This window comes from Lepus europaeus, chromosome 23 (genome assembly GCF_033115175.1).
Source record: "Lepus europaeus isolate LE1 chromosome 23, mLepTim1.pri, whole genome shotgun sequence".
NCBI lineage: Eukaryota > Metazoa > Chordata > Mammalia > Lagomorpha > Leporidae > Lepus > Lepus europaeus.
This window is the reverse complement of record NC_084849.1, coordinates 23442099-23462486: the sequence shown is the minus strand read 5'-3', so window position 1 is coordinate 23462486 and position 20388 is coordinate 23442099. Positions and strand designations below refer to the sequence as shown.

The window sequence follows — 20388 nt, the reverse complement described above, 5'->3', positions numbered from 1 at the left end:
CGTGCTCAGCCGTGACTTACTGAGCAAACGCATCACTGCAGAGCAACCCCTTCAAAGGGTCCCCTTGGCGTCAGCCCGGCCGCAGCTTCTACTTCTGCCCCTGTTGCTTTCGGCCGCTTAGCTTCCTGTGGACCCTCTCATTTTTTTTTTTTTTTAATCTTTCCCAACCAGCAGAGTTTGACTCTGGCAAGGCCAGAGCTGAGAACCAAGAACCACTTCTCCACCAGTCCAGGTGCCTAAAGAAACATTGGCCAAATGCAGTATCTTGATCCCAGCTCCCTTTGCCACACTGGCCATCTTAGCTCCATTACAGGCAGTGGCTCTGAGCCCCAGAATGCCAATCCCGTGTTCTGTGCTGGGCTGGCTGCATCCCCAGACAGAAGGTGCCAGCCTTGCTTTTTTAGGGTCCTGCGACCATGCGACTCCTGGGAAACACAGTGTGTGTTTATGGTCTCGGGGTGTCTTCATTGGCACCACTAAGCGCCAATGATCAGCCCGGAGTGAATTTCCTTGCTCCTGCATTGAAGATCCTGTACCTCCCCCACCCCGGAGGCGGGTTTGGTTGAAAGAGTTTTTTAGGTGTGGGTGGGAGAACAGACCGAACCTCCCCTGTAGCTCCGCTGCCCGGCAACCAAACCTCCCATCACGCACGTGGTGGGTGGCAGGCACAGAAAAACCAAAAGCCACAGAAGCCTTTGGCTCAGCTGCAGACTTGGGATAAGGCCAGGAGCGTTCTTCCCATCTTACAGAGAGAGTAGCTGAGGTAGCAAGGAGAACCTGCTGCCACCAGAGCTGGTTCCAGAAGCTTCTAGAAGCCAGGAGCCCCATGCGTTGGTGATGACCCCTCTCTCCACTCCCAGGGTCTCCCCGGCACACAGTGGGGAGCGTGTCATTCAGAAGCCTCCCGAGTCCTCATCACCCCGAGTTCAACTCCATAGGTGGCATCAAACCCCACAGGAACCCGGACCCATCTACTTTTCCAGCTCTTGCTCCTACCACTCCACTTCCTGCCCCAGCAAAATGGAACTCCTCCCCTCCAGCCCCGGGGCTGGCCTTGGTCCCTGCACATCCTGCTGGCTCCCTTTTGGGTCACACCTTCCCCTGTGCCCTGGCATTCTCCCCGCTCCCCTACATGTCCAATCCCCGCTGACAGCTACTCTGCCAGCCTCACTAACCACTCCCCAGACTCCCCGGTGGCTCCTCTTGCTCTGCCTGCCCTTGAACTTGGATAGTCCCCGGGGGCCAGATTCTGTTCTTCCACAGTCAGTCTTCTCTCTCCAGGTTTCAGCTGCTGCCTTTGACAAACGTGATCTCCACGCTGGCGTTCTCTCGTAAGCTTCTGCCTCAAGTGTTCCCAGAACTCTGTAGATCTCGAACTCCTCAAAGTCAACTTCAAGTTTACTCTTCCACATGTCTTTCCCAGTGTCTAACCACATCACCACCTACTCAACCGCTTGTGCCAGACACCAAGGACTCCTTCTAGATTTCTCTTTCTCCCTCCACATCTGGTTGACTGAGTTCTGCTATTTTACTTCCTAAATAAATTAAAAAAAAAAAAAAAAAGATTGGGGCTGGTGGAATGGCACAGCAGGTTAAGCCGCTGCCTGCAGTGCCAGCATCCCCTATGGGCACCGTGTGAGTCCTGGCTGCTCCAGTTCTGATCCAGCTCCCTGCTAGTGAGCCTGGGAAAGCAGCAGTGGATGGCCCAAGTGCTTGGGCCCCTGCACCCACATGGGAGACCTGGAAGAGGCTCCTGGCTTCAGCCTGGCCCAGCCCTGGCTGTTGCAGCCATTTGGGGAATGAACCAGCGGATGAAGATTTGTTTTTCTCTCTCATGTGCATGTACGCTCTCACCCCATAACTCTGCCTTTCAAATAAACAAGGTTGACTTACTTATTTGAAAGGTAAAGACAGAGAGAGAGTGAGAGAGAGAGAGAGAGAGAGAGAGCGCTTCCATTTGCTGGTTCACTCCCCAAATGGCCGTAACAGCCAGGGCTGGGCCAGGTCGAAGCCGCGAGCCAGGAACTCCATCCTGGTTTCCCATGTGGGTGCAAGGGCCCAGGCACTCAGGCCATCCTCTGCTGCTTTCCCAGGCACATTAGCAGGGAGCTGGATCAGAACTGGAGCAGCCAGGACTTTATCCAGTGCTCACATGCTGGCGTCAAAGGCAGCCGCCCCACCCACTGCTCCACAGTGCTGGCCCTTTCCTAAATAAGTCGCTAAGTCCATCCTCTCCCCCATCCCTTTCGCCACTGCTCCGGTTCAGGCTGACAATGCCTCTTGTATCAACTGTGGCAACAGTCTGCACACTGGCACCTGCGCTTCCCAACCCTGCCAACACAATGTCGCTCAGTGTACAACCTGATCGCGGGACTCCCCTGCCCAGAGCTCTCCTCCCTGGTGCCCGGCGGCCTGCAGTCATGTCCCAGCTTCTCACCAGGGTGCCTAGGGTTCTGTGCCCCCTGGCTCCCTCTCCCCAGCCTCGTCTCCTGCCATGCCCTGCCTCACTTTGCGTAACAACTGCCTGTGCCGTGCTCGATAAGGTCTTGGCTCAACGTTCCTCCTTCTGCCAGGCAGCTTCTGCCTTGCTCCATCTCACCTGCCTGGCAGGCAGCTCTGGGAAGCATCACCTCCCTAGCTCAGGTCGGGGGCAGGGGATGGGGTGCCCCTGCTTGGGCTCCCAGGCCCCTTGTGGGCTCCCCTCTCTTGCACTTACCATAGCAAGCTGCTAGACAGCCCTCTGTGTCTCCCTTCCCCCGAGAGGCCAAGCACTTTCCCAGGGACTCCATTTCTTCATCTTTGCAGCCTTGGCTCCTGGTGCAGGGCCTGGCCCACAGCAGGCACTCGTCCAGGGTAGCCCCTCCTACATGCCCCCAAACTAAAGCAACCTTGTTCTTTGACTGATCTCTAGGGCACCTCTCTGTGCCATGTCCAATTTGTCTCTGTGCTATGTCCAGTTTGCTGTGTGGTTTCTTTCTCCCCTGTCAATGCTATAAGCTCTTTGAGGGCAAGGACTGGTGTATCCATCATCTTTGAATCTATCACGGGGAGCCCAGTGATTGCTTCAAGCGTGTCTGAGAGGGGCTTGGTACTGTGGCGCAATAGATAAAGCCAATGCCGGCATCCCATGTGGGTGCCGGTTCGAGTCCCGGCTGCTCCACTTCCCATCCAGCTCCCTGCAGATGCACCTGGGAAAAGCTGCAGAAGATGGCCCAAGTGCTCAGGCCCCTGCCACCCACAAGGGAGACCCAGACAGAGTTCCAGACTCCTGGCTTTGGCCTGGGCCAGTGTGGCCATTGGGGAAGTATGGAAGATCTCTCTCTCTCTCTCTCTCTCTCTCTCTCTTTGTTTCTCTCTCCCTCTCTGACACTCTGCTTTTGAAATGAATAAATAAGTCTTTTTTTAAAAAAATAAATAATGAGTGTCAGAGAAAGAGTTTCTAGGAAAACAGCGAGGCCAGAGCCCCGCCCACCACCACCACCAGATCTGCCGAGGCAGCCGTCAGGCAGTGGCCTGGCCTCTGAAGCCAGTCCCACGACCATCCATCCCATCCTGGGCCCCTCACCTCCCAGGACCATGATCTTCTTGCGAGTATCCTCGCTCAGGAAGGGCTTGATGAGGTTGTAGGCCACAGGAAACAGCTTGGGGGCTGCAACCGAGACCAAGGATCAGTGCTCAGTGTGGCCCGAACGGTTTGGTCTACGATCCCCTTCTCCAAAGCACTCCCAGCTGGGTGGGGCCCCGCACGCCACGGGGCTCCCATGGGCAGCCCAGGCTGTGCGCCTCTGTGAGGCCCAGCTCCCCAGGCGGTGCAGTGGGACAGCCATGGGCTCCCTTCCTGACGGGGCCTGCAGGTGTCAAGGGTCCCTCTCCTGGACACACGCTTAGGTCCCTCCCCGGCTCACTCCTCTCCCAAATCGGCCCCACCCAGTCCTGTGTCTGGCCCCGCCCCCCACCCCCCGCCTGACGTCATCCCCGACCTACCTTTGACAACAAAGAGGCGCTTCAGTGTCTCGGGATAATTTTCCTCAAACATGCAGAGGAACTGTGGAAACGGAACGGCTCTGATGCTAGGGACTCCGCCTTCCAGAAGCCACGGTGTCTGGCCTCACCCCTGCGGAGGAGGCCGGCTCCCCTCCCCCTGGGCTCTGTCTCCCGCCCTCCGTGCCCTCTCTCACCTCTCCATAGGCTTCCACCGCAGGCTTCCAGAGATGCCTGAGGCCGAGCCCCTCGCAGTCGTAAATCATGGTGATGGTCTCCACCTTCCTTCCCAGCTGCAGGGACCACAGAGCAGGAGGGAGTCACACGGGGCACCCCGTTTCAGGGAGAATGCTGGCGGTGCCACGCTCCCTTGGGGCAACCAGATGTGGCCAGGGTGGGCCTCGGGATTTCCAAACCAAGATCATCACCCTGGCTGGAACCTGGCCCATGCTCATCCAGTAAACCACATGACCGCTCGGGTCCCTGCTGTTCCTCAGGTTGGCCTGGTGGCCTCCCACGGACTCAGCCATGTGCAGCCGCATCTCGCTCAGGTGCTGTGCCCTGCAAGGGGCTGCCATGCCAATGCATCTCTGTGCGCACACACACACACACACACACCCAGCACAGGGGGTTTGTGCACACAGCACTGCTCTGGGAGCATTCGCCGCCGACACTGTGGGAACGTAACTGAACTTGGTCACATCCTTCCTTTTGATCTTTACAACTTCTGAAGGCAGGAAGCAGAGACGGCCGGGCTGGCAGCTCCGGCTCGCTCAGTCATGGAACCAGCTGTCCTGAACTTCTGTGGCCTGGAATCTGAGCTCGCCACGTTAAGGGTACCCAAACACTTGTCCAAGGATGGCTTGGCCCATGACAAACGTTACACTGGCCCCAGATAAATGAGGGGAGTAATAGTAACATAGTGAGTTTTTTTTTTTTTAAAGACAGAGTTACAGAGAGAGGTAGAGACAGAGAGAGAGAGAGGTCTTCCATCCACTGGTTCACTCCCCAGATGGCCGCAATGGCTGGAGCTGCGTCGATCTGAAGCCAGGAGCCAGGAGCTTCTTCTGGGTCTCCCACATGGGTGCAGGGGCCCAAGGACTTGGGCCATCTTCTTCTTCTTTTTTTTTTTTTTTGGACAGGCAGAGTGGATAGTGAGAGAGAGAGAGACAGAGAGAAAGGTCTTCCTTTTTGCCATTGGTTCACCCTCCAATGGCTGCTGCGGCCGGCGCATCTTGCTGATCCGAAGCCAGGAGCCAAGTGCTTCTCCTGGTCTCCCATGTGGGTGCAGGGCCCAAGGACTTGGGCCATCCTCCACTGCCTTCCCGGGCCATAGCAGAGAGCTGGCCTGGAAGAGGGGCAACCAGGATAGAATCCGGCGCTCCAACCGGGACTAGAACCCGGTGTGCCAGCGCCGCAAGGCGGAGGATTAGCCTGTTAAGCCACAGCGCCGGCCGGGCCATCTTCTACTGCTATCCCAGGCCATTGCAGAGAGCTGGATCAGAAGAGGAGCAGCCAGGACTAGAACCGGTGTCCATATGGGATGCTGGTGCTTCAGGCCAGGGCATTAACCCACTGCGCCAGAGTTTTTTTTTAAATGAAGTTCAATGTACTACAGGCAAAGGACTGCCTTGGGACAGGTGTGGCTCAGCGGAGGAAGGAACTGGTGCCTGGTGTGTATCACAGCGCCAAGTTCAAGTCCCAGCTACTCTGCTTCCCATGCAGCTTCCTCCTAAGGCAGTAGAAGATGGCCAAGTCCTTGGGCCCTGCCAACCCTGTGGGAGACCCGGAGGAAGCTCCAGGCTCCTGGCTTCAGCCTGGCCCAGCCCTGGCTACTGCAGGCATTTGGGGGGCTTACCAGCATATGGAAGATCTCTCTTCCTCTTTCTATCACTCTGCCTTTCAAGTAAATGAAAAATCTTTTTTTAAAAAAAAATGTTAAAGGACTGCCTTTTACTCTGAGATATTGCCATTCCTACAATTTCAGGTGTTAATTACAGTAAAAATAGATAGCAACGTTTTTTAAGTCTTTACTTGGCAAAATAAAAATCTGGCAACAGGAAGTCAGCTACTAAAACTCTGAAATTGCCCCCGATCTATAAAACCCAAAAATCCCGGGCCTCAGCTGTGCTCAGATCCCCACGTGACAGCCCCGCTCCTGTCTGATCCCCTGGATCCCCACATGACAGCCCCGCTCCTGTCTGATCCCCTGGATCCCTCGTGACAGCCCCGCTCCTGTCTGATCCCCTGGATCCCTCGTGACAGCCCCGCTCCTGTCTGACCCCCTGGATCCCTCGTGACAGCCCCGCTCCTGTCTGACCCCCTGGATCCCTCGTGACAGTCCCGCTCCTGTCTGATCCCCTGGATCCCTCGTGACAGCCCCGCTCCTGTCTGATCCCCTGGATCCCTCGTGACAGCCCCGCTCCTGTCTGAATCCCTGGATCCCTCGTGACAGCCCCGCTCCTGTCTGATCCCCTGGATCCCTCGTGACAGCCCCGCTCCTGTCTGATCCCCTGGATCCCTCGTGACAGCCCGCTCATGTCTGATCCCCTGGATCCCTCGTGACAGCCCCGCTCCTGTCTGATCCCCTGGACCCCTCGTGACAGCCCCGCTCCTGTCTGATCCCCTGGATCCCTCATGACAGCCCCGCTCCTGTCTGATCCCCTGGATCCCTCGTGACAGCCCCGCTCCTGTCTGATCCCCTGATTCCCTCGTGACAGCCCCGCTCCTGTCTGATCCCCTGGATCCCTCGTGACAGCCCCACTCCTGTCTGATCCCCTGGATCCCTCGTGACAGCCCACTCCTGTCTGATCCCCTGGATCCCTTGTGTCAGCCCGCTCCTGTCTGATCCCCTGGATCCCTCGTGACAGCCTCACTCCTGTCTGATCCCCTGGATCCCCACGTGACAGCCCCGCTCCTGTCTGATCCCCTGGATCCCTCGTGACAGCTCCGCTCCTGTCTGATCCCCTGGATCCCACGTGACAGCCCGCTCCTGTCTGATCCCCTGGATCCCTCGTGACAGCCCCGATCCTGTCTGATCCCCTGGATCCCTCATGACAGCCCCGCTCCTGTCTGATCCCCTGGATCCCTCGTGACAGCCCCGCTCCTGTCTGATCCCCTGGATCCCACGTGACAGCCCGCTCCTGTCTGATCCCCTGGATCCCTCGTGACAGCCCGCTCATGTCTGATCCCCTGGATCCCTCGTGACAGCCCCGCTCCTGTCTGATCCCCTGGATCCCCACATTACAGCCCCGCTCCTGTCTGATCCCCTGGATCCCCAGGTGACAACCCCGAACCTGTCTGATCCCCTGGACCCCTCGTGACAGCCCCGCTCCTGTCTGATCCCCTGGATCCCTCGTGACAGACCCGCTCCTGTCTGATCCCCTGGATCCCCACATGACAGCCCCGCTCCTGTCTGATCCCCTGGATCCCTCGTGACAGCCCGCTCCTGTCTGATCCCCTGGATCCCTTGTGACAGCCCGCTCCTGTCTGATCCCCTGGATCCCTGATGACAGCCCCGCTCCTGTCTGATCCCCTGGATCCCTCGTGACATCCCGCTACTGTCGGATCCCCTGGATCCCTCGTGACAGCCCCACTCCTGTCTGATCCCCTGGATCCCTCGTGACAGCCCACTCCTGTCTGATCCCCTGGATCCCTCGTGACAGCCCCGCTCCTGTCTGATGCCCTGGATCCCTCGTGACAGCCCCGCTCCTGTCTGATCCCCTGGATCCCTCGTGACAGCCCGCTCCTGTCTGATCCCCTGGATCCCTTGTGACAGCCCCGTTCCTGTCTGATCCCCTGGATCCCTCGTGACAGCCTCACTCCTGTCTGATCCCCTGGATCCCTTGTGTCAGCCCGCTCCTGTCTGATCCCCTGGATCCCTCGTGACAGCCTCACTCCTGTCTGATCCCCTGGATCCCCACGTGACAGCCCCGCTCCTGTCTGATCCCCTGGATCCCCAGGTGACAGCCCTGCTCCTGTCTGATCCCCTGGATCCCACATGACAGCCCCGCTCCTGTCTGATCCCCTGGATCCCTCGTGACAGCCCCGATCCTGTCTGATCCCCTGGATCCCTCATGACAGCCCCGCTCCTGTCTGATCCCCTGGATCCCTCGTGACAGCCCCGCTCCTGTCTGATCCCCTGGATCCCTCGTGACAGCCCCGCTCCTGTCTGATCCCCTGGATCCCTCGTGACAGCCCCGCTCCTGTCTGATCCCCTGGATCCCTCGTGACAGCCCCGCTCCTGTCTGATCCCCTGGATCCCTCGTGACAGCCCCACTCCTGTCTGATCCCCTGGATCCCCACGTGACAGCCCGCTCCTGTCTGATCCCCTGGATCCCCAGGTGACAGCCCACTCCTGTCTGATCCCCTGGATCCCTCGTGACAGCCCCGCTCCTGTCTGACCCCCTGGATCCCTCGTGACAGCCCCGCTCCTGTCTGATCCCCTGGATCCCCAGGTGACAGCCCCGATCCTGTCTGATCCCCTGGATCCCTCATGACAGCCCCAATCCTGTCTGATCCCCTGGATCCCTCGTGACAGCCCCGCTCCTGTCTGATCCCCTGATTCCCTCGTGACAGCCCCGCTCCTGTCTGATCCCCTGGATCCCTCGTGACAGCCCCACTCCTGTCTGATCCCCTGGATCCCTCGTGACAGCCCACTCCTGTCTGATCCCCTGGATCCCCAGGTGACAGCCCCGTTCCTGTCTGATCCCCTGGATCCCCACGTGACAGCCCCGCTCCTGTCTGATCCCCTGGATCCCCAGGTGACAGCCCCGCTCCTGTCTGATCCCCTGGATCCCACGTGACAGCCCGCTCCTGTCTGATCCCCTGGATCCCTCGTGACAGCCCCGCTCCTGTCTGATCCCCTGGATCCCTCGTGACAGCCCCGCTCCTGTCTGATCCCCTGGATCCCTCGTGACAGCCCCGCTCCTGTCTGATCCCCTGGATCCCACGTGACAGCCCGCTCCTGTCTGATCCCCTGGATCCCTCGTGACAGCCCGCTCATGTCTGATCCCCTGGATCCCTCGTGACAGCCCCGCTCCTGTCTGATCCCCTGGATCCCCACATTACAGCCCCGCTCCTGTCTGATCCCCTGGATCCCCAGGTGACAACCCCGAACCTGTCTGATCCCCTGGACCCCTCGTGACAGCCCCGCTCCTGTCTGATCCCCTGGATCCCTCGTGACAGACCCGCTCCTGTCTGATCCCCTGGATCCCCACATGACAGCCCCGCTCCTGTCTGATCCCCTGGATCCCTCGTGACAGCCCGCTCCTGTCTGATCCCCTGGATCCCTTGTGACAGCCCGCTCCTGTCTGATCCCCTGGATCCCTGATGACAGCCCCGCTCCTGTCTGATCCCCTGGATCCCTCGTGACATCCCGCTACTGTCGGATCCCCTGGATCCCTCGTGACAGCCCCACTCCTGTCTGATCCCCTGGATCCCTCGTGACAGCCCACTCCTGTCTGATCCCCTGGATCCCTCGTGACAGCCCCGCTCCTGTCTGATCCCCTGGATCCCTCGTGACAGCCCCGCTCCTGTCTGATCCCCTGGATCCCTCGTGACAGCCCGCTCCTGTCTGATCCCCTGGATCCCTCGTGACAGCCCCGTTCCTGTCTGATCCCCTGGATCCCTCGTGACAGCCCCGCTCCTGTCTGATCCCCTGGATCCCTTGTGTCAGCCCGCTCCTGTCTAATCCCCTGGATCCCTCGTGACAGCCTCACTCCTGTCTGATCCCCTGGATCCCCACGTGACAGCCCCGCTCCTGTCTGATCCCCTGGATCCCCAGGTGACAGCCCTGCTCCTGTCTGATCCCCTGGATCCCACATGACAGCCCCGCTCCTGTCTGATCCCCTGGATCCCTCGTGACAGCCCCGATCCTGTCTGATCCCCTGGATCCCTCATGACAGCCCCGCTCCTGTCTGATCCCCTGGATCCCTCGTGACAGCCCTGCTCCTGTCTGATCCCCTGGATCCCCACGTGACAGCCCGCTCCTGTCTGATCCCCTGGATCCCCAGGTGACAGCCCACTCCTGTCTGATCCCCTGGATCCCTCGTGACAGCCCCGCTCCTGTCTGATCCCCTGGATCCCTCGTGACAGCCCCGCTCCTGTCTGATCCCCTGGACCCCTCGTGACAGCCCCGATCCTGTCTATTCCCCTGGATCCCCAGGTGACAGCCCCGCTCCTGTCTGATCCCCTGGATCCCTCGTGACAGCCCCGCTCCTGTCTGATTCCCTGGATCCCTCGTGACAGCCCCGCTCCTGTCTGATCCCCTGGATCCCTCGTGACAGCCCGCTCCTGTCTGATCCCCTGGATCCCCACGTGACAGCCCCGATCCTGTCTATTCCCCTGGATCCCCAGGTGACAGCCCCGCTCCTGTCTGATCCCCTGGATCCCTCGTGACAGCCCCACTCCTGTCTGATCCCCTGGACCCCTCGTGACAGCCCCGCTCCTGTCTGATCCCCTGGACCCCTCATGACAGCCCCGCTCCTGTCTGATCCCCTGGATCCCTCGTGACAGCCCCGCTCCTGTCTGATGCCCTGGATCCCTCGTGACAGCCCCGCTCCTGTCTGATCCCCTGGATCCCTCGTGACAGCCCGCTCCTGTCTGATCCCCTGGATCCCTTGTGACAGCCCACTCCTGTCTGATCCCCTGGATCCCTCGTGACAGCCCGCTCCTGTCTGATCCCCTGGATCCCTCATGACAGCCCCGCTCCTGTCTGATCCCCTGGATCCCTCGTGACAGCCCCGCTCCTGTCTGATCCCCTGGATCCCCACGTGACAGCCCCGCTCCTGTCTGATCCCCTGGATCCCTCGTGACAGCCCCGCTCCTGTCTGATCCCCTGGATCCCTCGTGACAGCCTCACTCCTGTCTGATCCCCTGGATCCCTACGTGACAGCCCCGCTCCTGTCTGATCCCCTGGATCCCTCGTGACAGCCCCGCTCTTGTCTGATCCCCTGGATCCCTCGTGACAGCCCCGCTCCTGTCTGATCCCCTGGATCCCCAGGTGACAACCCCGCTCCTGTCTGAATCCCTGGATCCCTCGTGACAGCCCCGCTCCTGTCTGATCCCCTGGATCCCTCGTGACAGCCCGCTCCTGTCTGATCCCCTGGATCCCTCGTGACAGCCCCGCTCCTGTCTGATCCCCTGGATCCCTCGTGACTGCCCCGCTCCTGTCTGATCCCCTGGATCCCTCGTGACAGCCCACTCCTGTCTGATCCCCTGGATCCCTCGTGACAGCCCGCTCCTGTCTGATCGCCTCAATCCCCAGGTGACAGCCCGCTCCTGTCTGATCGCCTTGATCCTCAGGTGACAGCCCCGCTCCTGTCTGATTGCCTCTGCCGTGGTGGGGCGGACGGCTCAGTTCCAGCCGCGCTCACCTTAGTGGTTTGGCGGGCGCACTCCTGCAGAAGCAGCTCGCAGTCTCGCATCTTGGTCTTGAGCAGGTCCTGTTTGGTGGCTGAGAACAGCAGCCCCTTGGCATCCAGAGGGCCAATGATGTCGTACCAGACTGGGCAGCCCTCTAGGTCGTAGCCACACATGCCCCCGGACAGGTACTGCTGGACCACCTGGGCAGAGATGCAGGGGAGGCACCTGCTCAGCACGCCTGGCTCATCCAGGCCTTCCCCGGATCACAGGACCATCCTCCAGGCTCCTCATCCTCTCCTTCCCCTGGGTGCCCAGGGGTACCCACTCTGAGAACTACCTGGGCTCAGACGCCACTGCCACACCTTTCCTCCGCGGGTCCCAGTGGACACAAGTTGCAGGGGTAGGGGTGGGAGAATTTATCCTCACCTCTGGAGGCTGCCAGCTAAAGATGTTGTCAATGTCCTTTTGCTTTCGGAACTCCACGTGCTGCAAAGACACCATCGGGACATTTAAAGAGCAGGAGGAGGGGTGGGGCCTGCACAGGCATCTAGCACGTAAGCAACAGCACAGACAGAGCCCCTGACCACCGGTGTTCACGGGAAGGCGAGAGGCAGGAAGAAGGTTTGAGAACTTATCACTTCCAGCTGGCCCAGTGCTGTGACAGCTCCGTGTCTGCAGGGGAGGGAACACACCTGGGCCGGGAGGGGCAAGGCACGACAGTGGTGACTTAATACTCAGGCACGTTGTATAAGCCAAAGGCTGCCGTCAAGGTAGGCAGAAGCAAGCCAGGAAGTCCAAGCAAGGCGCGATCCTCACGGGGAGGAACTGAGCCGACAGTGGGAGCTGTGTACACACGGCGCTCACCTTCCGCAGCATGGCCTCGGACTTCTGCAGGTCGAAGCCTCTCGCTGAAACAAGGGAACACAGTCAGGGCAAGGCCAGCATGGGGTGGGGGTGAGCATCTCAGGGTGGGGAGAGCTCCCTGTCCCCGGAGCTGCCGGCCACACACACCAGCCCACAGGTGGGAGCTGATGGGAGGATCTGCCCCTGGCTCTGGGCATTGCGGGCGCAGCAGGTCAAGGTTCCAGGCGCTTGGAGGCAACATTGTAACTTCAACCCAGTGGATACAGGCAAGTGACGGGTCTTATCTCATCTCAGGGAACCCTGGACCCTCTTATCATTTGGCCATCCCCCACTACACGGCCAAACTTTATCTCCTGCACTAACATCAGTCCTAAGAAACTGACCCACAGTTCAAAGATGAACACGGCTGCCCTGCTATTGGGCTGCAGCTGGCACAGAGAGAGATCTTCCATCCACTAATGCACGCCTCAGAGGACAGCAACAGCCAGGGCGGAGCCAGGAACTCCATCCAGGTGTCCCACATGGGTGGCAGGGACCTAAGTACTTGAGCTGTCATCTGCTGCCTTCCCAGGCACATCAGCAGGAAGACAGCTGGGAAGTAGAGCAGGCGGGACTTGAACTAGCCTTCCAATATGGGACGCGAGCATCCCATGCAACAACACAATGGGTTGAGCCACAACACCTGCCCCCCACTTACTGTTCTATTGGGTATATTGAGCTGAGATTCCCCACCCCTGCCCAGAGATACTCAGCCACATTACAACCCCTCCATGACTGGGACAAATTCTTAGCCACCGGGAGTCTCCCCTCCCACCAAGCTGATCATCGTCTGGAGGCTTCAGCCACTTGCCACCATCCACCCTCTCGTCCCTTCCAAACAACCTCCTTCTGGATGGTTCCCAGTTAGCCAGTACCCCTCGCAGAGTGCGGTGCAGAGCCCCGCCCAGCACCAGGTACTGCCCACCTTTGCCACTAAAGCCCAAGAACTCTCCTAGCAACAGTCATGCCCTTAACGCAGGTGGAACTGACAGTCACCAAAAACCCCAAATCCTTTTCACCTGCGCAGCTGCTGAGCCTCCGGCCCCTACCTGGGGAGGCGGGAGCCGCCATCCATCCCTATCAAATTTCATCATGTTACAAGAGGGTTTCATTCCACCCTCTCAAGACATTTGAAGATCTAGATTCTGACCAATTTGTCATCTGCCCTCTGACCTGTTCCTCCAGGCTGTATGTCCTCTGTGGGTCTGATTGACATCTAGATCTGCTGATAGACCTGGAACCTGGGCCAGACTGCACACTGCCCTCCGGACTGTCCCCAGTCCCTTGGGCATCGCTCCTCAGGAGCGGTTGGGCACATCCCCTGATGCCACCATCAGGCAATCTGATCTCCCTTGGGACCAGAGAGTGCATTAAGAGCTTTGAGCTGTGCCATGCCCATCGTAGGTGCTGGACCCAGGCTGCAGAGCTGAACAGCAACCCTTGCCTTAGGAAGCTCCTCCTGATGCCACCCTTCACAGCCACTGTGCCAGCACGGGCAGCTTGTGGAGGAACATGACCTGGGTTTGCATCCTGGCTCCCCCACCTCCTCTGTTCGACCTTGGACAAGACACTGCACACCTCGGAGCCAATCATGGGGTAAGCTAGGCACACAAGGCAGCACGCTCTTACGGTGAGGGCGTTGGGCCAGGGGCAACCCCTTCCATGAGGACTGTCCTTATCTTCCCAGGGAACAGGAGTGGTGGTGAATTTCGAGCCCTCTTATCTCCGGGAAGCTGTCCAGTTAACCTTTATCTGCCAGGGTGGGGGGGGACAGGGGTTGAACATCCACAGGGCTCTGCCTTGCCAGCCCGAGGTGCCACCTGCTCCTGGCATCACCCTGCTCCATGTCCCCAGGTGCCTGCTGAGCCAGGCGTCTCCAGGAGCCCCTGCTGCCATGTTCAGGGGCAGCTCAGGCACCACGTGGAGCATCCCAAGTCCACAGATCTCCACCATGGGCTTGCTTCGTCCTGCTCTCTGATCCTCCTCGCTGGGGGGGCCAGGGCCCAGGCCCGGCCCGGGAGAGACAGTGAGGACTTGGTTACCCACCCTCAGTGCCCAGTGGAGGTGTGGGGGGCAGTGCAAAAAAAAAAAACCCCACTGAACCTCCAAGTCCCCACCTAGGTTGGAGGATCTGCAAATGACTCCTTTAGAATCAAAGAGAGTAACAGAAAAGGGTTTCTGTGGTTGTTGTTGCTACTTTGAAAAACCAAAAGAGAAACCCTCATTGAAATTCATCATAAGGACAGGGCAGGCCTGAGCTCCTGCCCGGAAACCTGAGACTCAAGCCGAATACAGAGGAGACTGGGTCTGAAGCCCAGAGCCGGGCTGCAGGAGCCACGTGGCTTCCCGGGAGGGATCTGTGGGTAACTGGGAGGCACGCTGCCCCGGAGTCGGGAGTCCCAGGCTTTCTGCCCCCTCCCCCGATTCTGCTTGGCACTGACTGTGGGCCTTCAGGTAGGCCCCCTGCCCAAGGCCTCAGTTTTCTCATCTGACAAATGGGGTGATGTTTGCTATTCCTGGGAGTACTGGGTAAACCATCAAGCCTTATGGAAAGAGGGGTGACCCCAGGACTCAGGAGTTAGGGGGTAGACCAGCTCTCTGAGACCACACGGCCTGCCCTGACAGCATCCCGCTAGCTGGTGTGTGTGTGTATCTCGCCTGGCCCTTTAAGGAGGCCACGGCCTGCCTCCTCTCTCCACCCACCGGCTTCTTGCTCCAGCCCTTCGGTAAATGCTGGGCTAGAACTGCCTGCCGCCTGGACCCACTCCACCGCCGCCCCCTCGCTGGGCAGGCTGGGCTGGGGAATGGGAGGGAGAGGACAAGTGACACTCTCAGAGGGATGGGAGGCCCCACAGGGCTCTCCAGGAGGCGCCAGCCCCCAGGTGTTTCTTGGCAGTCGGTCAGGAGCTGGCCATCTGCATTCAATTTTGGGAAAGAAAAGGAAAACATGTCTCGTCACCTGCTCCAAGACTCCTGGGGGGTGTGAGTGTGAATGTGTGTGTATGTGAGTGTGTATATGTGTGTGAGTGTGTGTATATGTGTGTGAGTGTGTGTCTGTGTGTATATGTGTGTACGTGTGAATATGAGTGTATGTATATATATGTGTGTGTGAGTATGAGTGTGTGCATGTGTGTGCATATGTGAGTGTGTGAGTGTGTATATGTGAGTGTGTGAGTGTGTCTGTGTGTATATGTGTGCATGTGTGTATATGAGTGTGTATATGTGAGTGTGTATATGTGTGTGAGTGTGTGTCTGTGTGTATATGTGTGCATGTATGTATTTGAGTGTATGTGTGTGTATGTGAGTGTGTGCATGTGTGTGAGTGTGAGTGTGTGCATATGTGAGTGTGTGAGTGTGTATGTGTGAGTGTGTCTGTGTGTATATGTGTGAGTGTGTGTCTGTGTGTATATGTGTGCATGTATGTATTTGAGTGTATGTGTGTGTGAGTGTGTGCATGTGTGTGCGTGTGAATGTGTGCATAAGTGAATGTGTGTATGGGTGTGCATGTGTGTATATGTGAGTGTGTGTGTATGTGAGTGTGTGAGTGTGTATGTGTGAGTGTGTATGTGTGTGAGTGTATGTGTGTATATGAGTGTATGTGTGTGTGAGTGTGTGCATGTGTGTGTGAATGTGTGTGTGAATGTGTGCATAAGTGAATGTGTATATGGGTGTGCATGTGTGTATATGTGAGTGTGTGTGTGTGAGTGTGTATGTGTGAGTGAGTGTGTATGTGTGTGTGAGTGTATGTGTGTATATGAGTGTATGTGTGTGAGTGTGTGTGAGTGTGTGCATGTGTGAGAGTGTGAATGTGTGCATAAGTGAATGTGTGTATGGGTGTGCATGTGTGTATATGTGAGTGTGTGTATGTGTGAGTGAGTGTGTATATGTGAGTGTGTATATGTGAGTGTGTATATGTGTGTGAGTGTATGTGTGTATATGTATGTATATGAGTGTATGTGTGTGTGAGTGTGTGCATGTGTGTGAGTGTGAATGTGTGCATAAGTGAATGTGTGTATGGGTGTGCATGTGTGTATATGTGAGTGTGTGTGTGTGAGTGTGTGAGTGAGTGTGTATATGTGAGTGTGTATATGTGTGTGAGTGTATGTGTGTATATGAGTGTATGTGTGTGCATGTGTGTGAGTGTGAATGTGTGCATAAGTGAACGTGTGCATATGTGTATATGTGAGTGTGTGAGTGTGTATGGGTATACATGTCTGTGTGTATATGTGTGTGTATATGTGAGTACATGTGTATATGTAAGTGTGTTCATGCATGTTGTACATGTGAATGTGTGTGTGCGTCCACGTCCGTACGTCATTAACAAGAGCAGGATTTATCCCTCAATGTTTGGGGGCAGGATTCTACATCACTACAAAGCTCTTTCATCTAAGGGAAATTTTTTTTAGGATTTCGATGCCTGGCAATGAAGCTTCTATAAAGGAAAAAAGCCATAGAAGTGTGTCAGAAGAAGCGGGGAGGGCGGCCTCGACTTGAGTCACCGGAGAGAAGGAGGAGAAGGATGAAAGGGTTTTCAGGAGTTGGGGGACCGGGCTGAGCGCGAGCCTGATGCTCACAGAAACGTATGGGCTTCCCGGCCACGGACAGAGCGCTCAGCCTGTGTCAGCCTGCTCTCGGAGGAGGAGCCTGGCCCCTAGCAGGTGCCACAGCCACACCGGCGCAGAGCTGGAACGAGAGCTCAGGGCCCAGGAGCCTGGTGGCGGCAGAGCCTTGTCAGCCCAAGCAGGGCTGAACCCAACGTGAGCCACCCCTCCCCTACGCACACTGCCCACTTGTCTAGCTGCCTGGGCTGCTGCTGGCCGCAGGGGAGCGGCCACCGCAGCAGGGCACACACAGGGCCGGCCTCTCCCAGGCTCTGACTTCCCACACGGCTGGGGCCTTTCTTAGACTGGCTACTCCCCAGCCGGCTCCCCCAAGCCCATCAGCACAGCAGATTTCTGGAGTGGACAGGAAGGACTTGCTCGCTGTGTGACCTGGAGCAAGTCACTTCACCTCTCAGAGTCTCCAACAAGAGGGTTGAGGTTTTCTCTTGCTGAACGCCTCCTGGGCTGAGGTCACCACGAGCAGGGGCTTCAGAGGGTGGCATTCTGTGCCCCAGAACAGGCCCCCTGCCCCAGCCCGCCCCCGGCAACCCCTCTTCCCTCACCTCGGAGCCAGCGCAGGAGAAAGTAGTCGTCTGGGTTCGGCAGGGTGGGCAGCACATCCCGAACGTTCTCTCGAAACTGTAGGGAGAGGCGGCTAGGTGAGCGGGGGGAGCCCTAGGCTGGACCCCTCTCCAGCCCGATTCCACTCTGCAGACACTGTGCGTGGCGTGACCTACCCTATCTCACTGGAGAAGAGGAGGGAAGGGAGAGAGACCCTGCTCCTGCCTTGTGGCCCGCGCGTTCCCAGCCCAGTGCAGTGGCCAGGCCGCTGCGCGCCCAGCCAGCTGTCACAGCAGGCACTCTGGGTTCCAAGCGCTGCCCGTGTGCCCAGCGCTGATCTCGGCCCTAGACTCACTCCTCACTCAGAGCCCCTAGGGGTACCCCTGTCCCTATTTTAGACGTGAAGGAGTGGAAGCTCAGAGAGGCTGAGTCACAAGTCCGAGGTCGAACAGTAACCAGCAGAGCTGGGATGCAGACTGGGGCCTGCCCGAGTCCAGAGTACAGGGTCTTCTCACGGTGGTCTTACACACACACACCCTACTGGGATGGCACGTGACCAGTGTGCAGGGGTGGGGAGACCAGAAAGCAGGAGGAGGGCGCTCTCGTGTGGCTGCATAGCACAATGGCTTCCAGGATGGGCTCCAAGAACTTCACAGGCAGTGGGAGAAGGGAGGCCAGAGGTCCAGAGAGAGGGAACAGTCCCAGGAGGCACAAGCAGGTGGTGACAAACAAGGCAGGTGGACAATGACCCAGCAGGCCGGCCACTCCCACCTCCAGCCTCTCCCTGTCCCGTAGTGCAGCAGGCTCCACGCTCCCAGCCACTCACCTTTCCCCGGTCACTGACCTACAGGACAGCTCCGGAGGGAACCAATGGGGACCGGCCACCTCTGCCCCTTGCCTAGGTCAGCCAGGGACCCGGCCCCCGAAAGCAGCTCCCAGGGAAAAGTTTTCATCCAAACCGCAGGCACCAAGGACCCCACCGGGCCCCTGGTTTGCGGTTTAATCACCACTTAATCCCTTCTCTGCCCGACTTCCCCTGCGGGTCAGCAGTAAACTCTGAGGCCGCCCCTGTCCAGCCTCCCTGGCATGGGGGAGGCCTGGCCTGGGACAAAGCCTTCCCAGGGCCAGGCCCTGCCCACTGCTGCCACGGCAGGAGACAGCCGCCACCACCGGCGCCGCCACCCCCATCCTTTCCCACAATGGAAAGCTGCCCGGCCATGGAGCCTCCAGAACTTGGGGCCTGACCCAGTTGACTCTGGGCCGGTCTCCCTTCTCCCAAAGACAGAGAGAGATTCGAGCCGGTGCAGAGCGGGGTGGCCAGCCCTAGAATTTCTGCCCAGGTGTTAAGGCGCGTCTAAGGCAACAGCAGGTGCACCCAAGGCGCTGCTAAGGCAACAGCAGGTGCACCCAAGTAAGTCCTGAGCCAGGCTAGAGCTGAGTTGCAAGATAGATAGGGGAGGGCTGGTGTCTACTCCCACTAACCCCAAACCCAGGGAGTCACGGGGCTGGCGTGGGGGAGGAGGGACCCTCCACTTCGCGCGTGAAGCTGCTGTCTTTAGCATCACCTGGTCCTCGCTTCAGGCCGGCAAGATGCAAAGAGCCGGACAGGGGTTTGGCCAAGGTCGCACGCACAGCCACCTGGTGCCCGACCAAGAGCTACGCCGGCCTCCGGAGGAGCTGTCCAGGGCCCTCTTCTCAAGAGGAAAACCTCCCGGAAGTGGGAGAGAACCCGAGGCCCTGCCCCTGCCCCCGGGGCCCGAGGCCCTGCCAGCCCCCGAGGATAAACGTTGCCTTTGTGCCCTCAGCTGCCTCCCAGGGCTTCCAAGCAACCACTGCTTCCCAGGTGGCAGCTCCGGGGGGCCGGGGCCGGGGCGGGGGCGGCCAAACTTCCCCGGCGCCCCCTAGGCGGGCCGGGGCAGGGCGCCAGGTGCCATGTGCGCCCCCCCTCGCCCGGCTGCCGGCCCCCTCCGCCTCCCGCTCCCAGCCCCTGCCCCGCTGGCCGCCACCCCCGCCCCGGGCCAGGGTGGAGGACTCACTTTGGCCAGAGCCTCCTGCTGTTTGGGGCTCAAATCGCCCACCCTGCCGCTCATCGTGGCTGCGGCTCGGGGCGCGGCGGTTGCGGCAGCTGATGGAGCAGGGACTCTCGCTCGCCGCCGCCGCCACCGCCGGAGTAAAGTCCCAGGCTTTTGCCCGGGCCGCGGGGCTGGCGGCCAAACCCCGCCTCTTAAAGGATCCCGAGGGGCGGGGTAGGGAGCGTGCGGGGAGGCGGGGACGCGGGTCCCGGGGACCCCGGGGCGGATGGCGAGCGGGAGGGCGCAGTGGCACGGAGATCAGTGAGCATCGCGAGCGCACAGGTCTGGGCTGCAGGTGCCAAGTGCATCCTTAGCTCGCGGCGTGACCTTGGGCCAGACCCCTCCGTTCTCGGGGCCTGGTTCCCATCTGAACAAGGTCCTCTGAGATCAGGCCCCCAGGGGGGCGGCGGGAGGAGCGCAGGCCCGCGGTGGGTGGTGGGCTGCCAGGGGTCCCTACAGTCTAGCCCTCCAGGGAGTTGGGTATTTTCCAGTCTGTGGCTTCCAACTACCGCTCCCAGCTTTTCCGCGTTGACAGTTTTGTCTGTCCCCTCCGAGGGGCGGCAAGGAAACACAGACCCCTGCCTCCCCAACCCCAAACCCGGGGGTCGGCCCTCTGCTGCTGCCCCTGGCTGCTCCCTCGCTGCAGGGGGCCTAGCCCGGGGGAACCACTTCCTCCACAGCCCTCGGGAACTCAGGCCTGCTATGGGCTCATCTGCTTCCCCGAGCTGAGGGTTCCCGGGCAGTTGCAGGTCTGATTATGGGATGGATTCTGGTCGCCGCAGCCCAGCAGCCTCTTCCGCTGCAGCTGGTACCACCTGACGGTCCCACCGTACCCCAGTCCCTGCCATTTCTGAGCTCGACACTCTTCCCCCACCCCCTGCCGCCTGCTAGCAGCCCCCCTACTG

At 59.3% G+C, this 20388-nt stretch overlaps 1 protein-coding gene across 1 annotated transcript in view; it reads right to left on the bottom strand.

Moving 5' to 3' along the window:
- SEC14L2 (SEC14 like lipid binding 2) overlaps positions 1-19586 on the bottom strand; it is a 29402-nt gene extending 9816 nt beyond the window's left edge. Inside the window, exons 1-8 of the mRNA XM_062182405.1 lie at positions 19448-19586; positions 17414-17489; positions 12211-12254; positions 11773-11832; positions 11358-11546; positions 4179-4274; positions 3985-4045; positions 3566-3649 (exon numbers count right to left, since the gene is read on the bottom strand). Coding sequence (XP_062038389.1) covers positions 3566-3649; positions 3985-4045; positions 4179-4274; positions 11358-11546; positions 11773-11832; positions 12211-12254; positions 17414-17489; positions 19448-19501 — 664 coding nt within the window. The 5' untranslated portion in view covers positions 19502-19586. The remainder of the gene's footprint in view (positions 1-3565; positions 3650-3984; positions 4046-4178; positions 4275-11357; positions 11547-11772; positions 11833-12210; positions 12255-17413; positions 17490-19447) is intronic.
- Positions 19587-20388: the final 802 nt, after the last annotated feature.